General features: G+C 23.1%; 1 protein-coding gene across 1 annotated transcript in view; it reads left to right on the plus strand.

The window, feature by feature from the left end:
* Positions 1–1,027: 1,027 nt before the first annotated feature.
* Positions 1,028–6,939, plus strand: part of LOC111633656 — a 49,975-nt gene continuing 44,063 nt past the window's right edge. Inside the window, exon 1 of the mRNA XM_023378263.1 lies at positions 1,028–1,451. Within this exon, the coding sequence (XP_023234031.1) occupies positions 1,109–1,451 (343 nt within the window). The 5' untranslated portion in view covers positions 1,028–1,108. The remainder of the gene's footprint in view (positions 1,452–6,939) is intronic.

Here is a 6,939-nt window from a genome sequence, read left to right on the forward strand (position 1 = left end):
ATTTTGTTGTTGTTTTTATGTAAATTAAAAAAAAAACATATTTATAAAAATCTAAATTTAAAAAAAATAATTTTTTTATGTATATTTAGCTATTAAATAAATAATTTTATTTATTTTTTAAAATGAATTTTTATAACACGAATCTGTAGGGTCATTTTGCTCGGGCCTAACGTCTACAAAGGCCTCAAAAATCATTTATTTCATTGCATTTTTCTTATATTAAGAGAAAACCCTTTATTTTTGTTAAATTTTATTATTTAAAAATTACAATACAATTCTATAGCTGTATGTTTTTTTAACATATCGAGGCTAGGGCCTCAGTTAAAGTGAGAAAGATTTGGGCCTCGTTCAAAGTCTAAGAGGCTCTGTATAGATCGATATAACCCTACTTATATAGATAAGCCTACATACCTGTAAATAAAATTACAAATATATAATTACCTGTCAATACAAATATAAACTTTATAAATACATTATTAAAATATAATTTACTCATATGCTTATATATATATTCGTATATAGAAATTTATACGTAGAAGACATACCGAAGCCAGATTAATACACGAGACTATATCATATAAAAGGCCCTTCCTCCACCAAATAATAAACATCTGTAGATTTTAAAATTTAACTAGTTTAGTTTGTATGTATGTAAGGCCCACGGGTATACCGTTAAATAATATTTTTAACAGTATATATATATAAATTTATTAGATTTTTATCAGATACCATCGAAGAGTAAGCGAATGAATCAATCCAAGCAAGTCGTAAACTCAGCACCACTTAATTGTAGTCTCACACAAGCTATAAACTCGACCAAGGAGGAGGGAAAAAATCTTTTTTTAGTTATAAACTTCTTTTAATCATCATAAAACAAATTTAATATAAATCTGGAAGTTTAGTCAAATCAATTACGAGTACAAAGTGGATGAATCGGAGATCATAGGCGGCGCCTCGATTGACTAAACACACGTACACCACCCTCGCTACAACATTGTCCAAGTCGTGCTATTGCGGGGTGTGTTTAGTCGAAGACGAAGACAGAACATCACAAGAGTGTGTGAAATGTCTCCTCGTACAGATGTACGCATTTTGAACAAAAAGAAAAATGGATAGTAGCCATAGACACCAAGAGACAGCATTCACTTTCACGTGTCTACTGATCGGAAACACGGTACTGTTTACAAGTGCAGCTACCATTTGTTTATCGTTATCGTTACTTACTAACTATTGGGAACATGTTACATTTGATATTAGTAAAGTACAGAAAGTAGCAGATATTAATAACCATAGTATAATTTGGACAGATAACAGAATAGCACGTATAAACGTAATCAATCCAAATAAAGGTATGGAAGGTGCAAACGTACTTAGTAACCTTAGCCATACAGGTGTGTTATATTTGGTTTCTCTTCATGGCGGAGTTCATTCTTTATGCCCCGATGTCACAGGTAAGAATTTTAAAATTAAGCTTTAATTAATTCAGTACTAAAATTAATTATATTTATTGTACTTTAGAGAATATACTACTGATTTTTTATTATTATTTTTGTTTCGATTATTTATGTGAAGGGAAAAGAGGTCGACATCGATATAAGAAAATGTTAAATTTTTAAAATAGGGCGAGGATTTGTTTTGTTTATAACGTAAAATAATATACCGAACGATTTCTTTTTTTATAATATCAAAGGTTAAGAGCCTTGGTGTATTTTTATAGAGTTAGATTTATGCTTGAAAAATATCGAAAAAATGAAAATATCTTCCTTAAAAAAGAGGAAAAAATATTTATAATATAATCTTAGACATTTCTAAATATATTTTTAAAAATTTGACGTAGTTTTTAAGTTTTAAAGTTAATTTTTTTATGAATGAAACTTTAAAATTTAACGTCATTATTTAACAACGTAATTTATATAACTTTAAAATATATTTTATTTATTTATAGAAACGGTAAAAGTTTATAATTATTTTTAAAATAACTAACTTTAAAACATAAAACATTTATAATAAAAACCGATTTTACAAACCATAAAATTGTTTATATACATTAATAGTTTGTTTACATAAAGCAAATTGATTTTGTTATCATTCCCAGTTTAGAAAATATTTATTTATTTTTTTAAATAGGAAAAAAAATTATCTTAGCAATAAAGGAAATTCCTTATCCTTAAATATTCGTGATAATTTTTTAAAAATATATATATTTATATTTATTTAAATATTTTCCAAGTAATTTATAAAAATATAACACGCATTTTAAGTCATTTTAATGATCTTTTTATCGTATTAATTTCATTAGTTAATTAAATTTTTAAATTAAATTGTTATTTTTTTAAATTATAAACTTAAATTTTTTGATTTTAAAAATCAAATGTCGTTAATGAAGTCGAAATTAAAGAAAAAAAAAGAAATGTTTTCTAGTTTTTCTATAATTCTTTGTAGCCATAAACGTTTCTTTCTCCTGGAAATAAAATGGAATAAAATAAAAAGAAACAAATATAAAAATCCTTTTAAGAAATTAGACGATTTTTGATGAATTTCTTTTATAAAATATAAATGAATTTTAAAGATAATCATCTTTATTCTTCAATAAATCTTAAATGATAATGATAATTCCTTTATAACGAAATAATTGTTAGTAATTTTTATTTAAAATTTAATCTAGAAAAATTATTTAATCATTTTTTAAGTAATTGTTCGAAATTTAAATTTTTAATGTATTTTTTTATGTAAGATGCTCTTCTTCTCTGTAATATTCTTCCTCTGTAAGGAAAGAATTTTATAGAAAATTACAGGTTTTTAAAACAGTATATGCTTTAAAATACGTATAAAATTCCTATATTTTAATAATATTATTATTTCTTTTAGTAAAAATTCAAATATCTCTCACTACTCTTGCTTTAGTACATGTGAAGGATTATCTTAACGTGGAAAGTATATTACACCAGGCATAAAATATAAGCTTGTATAGTTTATAAATTGATGATATTAATCAATTTTAAAAACAATAACGGTCATAAAACAACATTTTTATTTTAAAAAATGCGTATTTATAGCTAAATTTTTAATAAGAACATCAATAAAAATGATATAATTTTACTACACGAATTTACTACATAAATGTGCTATGATATAAAATAAATTATAATACTGTAAATTTTATAATTTTTATATTTTAAAACGATATTTTAATTATTTTATTTTATATTTAAAAAATATATAGGAAGATATTAGTTACTGATACAGTCAAATTAATGTTATTCTATAGGCTTGAATTATATGTTATAACATTATTAAGAAATCTATTTAGTTATAATTTATTACCTAAATTTTATTTTTAAGTCTGAAATAAGCTTTATTTTTATTTTTTAAAAATTAATTTTAAAACGTTTGTTTATTTAATTAATTATTTATGTTAAATAATTTTTTCCTTTCAAAATAACAAGTTTAAAAATTTATTTAATTATTTTATAAACTGCACGAGAAAATTTGCATATAACTTAATTAAATTAAACGTTATTAATAAATTAAAAAGTCGTATTTATAAATAAATAATGTTTTATTTTTTTAATTCTAAAAATTGAAATTTGTTTTTTAAAAATTTTTAAATAAATAAAACATTTAAATTACTCATAAAAATAGCAATTATATTGATGATTTATCCTTATTTTCTCTTTATTGATACACTCGATTTGTTAATTTAATATTAAATTATACATAAAATATTACATTTATAATATATTTTAAATGATAAAATATTTATTCCAATCTAAGAAGAAAGTTTTTTAGTATTTTACGTGACAATTTTTGTATATTGCACATCACTATTGACAGTTGCCAAATTCTCACTACTTTAATGTTAGATAATTTGTTAGGATTTGGATTTTTCCATTTCTTTTTAAGCTCAAGAATAGGTATTTTTTATGGAAGAAATGGAAATTCTTTTCTATATATTCTGGCAATAAAAAAGTATTAAAAATATGTGATTGTTTTGCATACTTTTCTGAAGCATTTTAATGATAAAAGGAGCATTTTGTTGGTTTACACTCTCGTGTTTGAGGTATAATTTACTAATTTAGGATGAAAACTCCAAATTTCTAAAATAATTTTGTAGGGCCAACGAATATTTTTACTATGAATACAATTTAAAAATTACTTTATAAAATAAAGAACTCGTATAGAGAATATACCAAAAAAAATAAATATTTTAATATAAAATACTTGCAATCATTTTAACTAATTATTAAAGTAATTTATTATAATTAAAATTGTAAATTAAAGTAATAAACTTTTTTATTAATTACAATATTAGCCATTAACACAGTGAGGTAAGAGAAAAGAAAAATATTGTACAACTTACACAATTTCATTTACTATATTTAATTAAGATAAAGAAGAAGTAACTCTATTAAGAGTGATGGAAAAATATAAAAAAAAATATATAGAACTACTGACNAATAAATATTTTAATATAAAATACTTGCAATCATTTTAACTAATTATTAAAGTAATTTATTATAATTAAAATTGTAAATTAAAGTAATAAACTTTTTTATTAATTACAATATTAGCCATTAACACAGTGAGGTAAGAGAAAAGAAAAATATTGTACAACTTACACAATTTCATTTACTATATTTAATTAAGATAAAGAAGAAGTAACTCTATTAAGAGTGATGGAAAAATATAAAAAAAAATATATATATATATATATATTAAATAAGATGTCAAACAGGAAAATCGTGATCAGGAAACTAGATTGGAATATATGGAGTTATATTTATATTGATCATAAATAGGATTTACTTGCCATCAAGCAATTGATGCTTTAGATCATATCTTGGAGAAGGGTGTAAAATTAATTTAGTAATTTCTTTAATTAGAAAATAAAATAAAGTAAAAAATTAAGATTATTATTTATAAAAAGTTTATTAAAAAATTATTTGAATATTTTTACAATATTTAATCAGTAAATTAGACAGGAATAAAGATAAATTACAGGGATTATTTAATGTGGCATCGCCATAATGTCGGGTTGCAAGTTTTAATTCAAAAAATCACGTAACTTCCGGCCTAGACCGGAAGTTCTTATGGAGTTAATCGGGGTCTTCGGCACCTAATCTTTATATATTCAGTCTCGATTTTAATCTAACTCCGTTCTGGAAATTAACGAAGGACGTAATGACAGACGAACAGACGACAGTTGGAACGTATAAGTCTGTAACATAAAAATTGCAGCCCAACAATGTATTTTCATTTTACGAATTTAGGGGAACTGCCATAAAATTATAAGTACTGTATTTTGAATAAGGCGACAATTTATTCTTTACAGTGGTTAACTGTTTATTAGGCCACCTTGTACACGAATTTAATTAAAAAATAATAATAAATTAAATTATTCATTAATTGTATGGATAATTCCATTTTTTACATTATTAATACTTAAATAATTTATAAAAAATTTGTTTTAATAAATGTATTTAAAGAAAATCCTTTTTCTTTATTATAAATGCAAATCAACTTTCTAATCAATAATTTATTCATTTAGCACGCAATACAGGAGAAAATCTAAATGATTAAATAGTAAAATTTATGTTCTTTACGTAAATATAATTTAAATTAATATTTTAATTTTTTTCCTTCTTTATAATTTATAACATTTATCAACTCAAAATAATATTTATTTGATGAATTTTTAATCAATAATAAACTGATGGATAATTAACAATTTATATTTTAGATTATGATAAATTAACTAATTAATTATTTATAAACGTAAAAAAATCACTGAGAAATTACATTAAATATGCGGAATTTTAATGATTTAATTTCGAAGTTTTATCTTAAACATTAATTAAAATCATAAAATATATTTTAACGTCTTTCTTTCGAAGGAAAAGTTGAAAGAATTGCTTTATCTTTTATATTTTACTTTGATGTTTGCTTCTATACATCTTTTACTCCTCTATATGATATTTACTCACTTGAATATTTTACTGCACTTTTGTTCCTTTATTGGATGCTTAATACTTTATCCTTTTTATCCTGTTCTCTCTTACTTAATATTTATGATTTCATAACTGTTATCTACCTATACAATACTTGCTTTTTTTTACTCCTTTGATCCTTTACTTGATAATTTTAATGTTGTTTATTCCTCTACTTAATATTTATTTCATTTAGTTCTTTACTTCTTCTTTCTTTTATTTATATTCTAACATCCTTAAGTCTTTTGTTCGAATTTCAAGAATAAGGAGCTCTGCTGAATTCTTTCTTTTATATCCTTCCTTGTTTTATTCCTTTACTTGAAATGTTATCCCTTTTTTAATCCTCGTAATATTTATTCTTTTCTATCGTTTCTTCTGTTTGATATGTACTCTTATATATACTTTATATTTTAATTGGGCTGTAATTTGAAAAAAATTGTAGATCTATAAATTCCCACTTTTGTCTGCCTGTCCTTCCTTTATCTCGAAAACTGTATTAGATAATACAAGGGCCAGAGGTCCGATTAACTACATACGAACTTCCGATGCAAAGCAGAAGTCACGTTATTTCAATTCAAAAATTTTTCCTGAACGTAGTTACATAGATGACCTGCAAGACTCTGTTGTTGTTAGGTAAAGTGTGATTTACAGGGGCAAGACACTAACATTTTGAGGTGGAGAGCATATATTTTAAATTAAATAAATTAAGAATATCATTTAAAATTGCAGCTCGGCATTGTGTTTCTCACTTTTGTTACATTTTTGTTAGTGCTGTGACTTACAATTTTTGGTGGCATGCCAACAAGCCAATGTCTCATAACGGATGTTTTTGTATATAAAAACGAAAATTGATGTTGGAGATATACATTTTTACGTAAAATATTCAAATAATATTAAATAGTAGAGAAAAAAATTAACATTTTCAAATATTTTTTTGAAATTTTGTGGCATT

This window comes from Centruroides sculpturatus, unplaced genomic scaffold (assembly GCF_000671375.1).
Source record: "Centruroides sculpturatus isolate CEXI.00-Female unplaced genomic scaffold, Cexi_2.0 scaffold729, whole genome shotgun sequence".
Lineage (NCBI taxonomy): Eukaryota > Metazoa > Arthropoda > Arachnida > Scorpiones > Buthidae > Centruroides > Centruroides sculpturatus.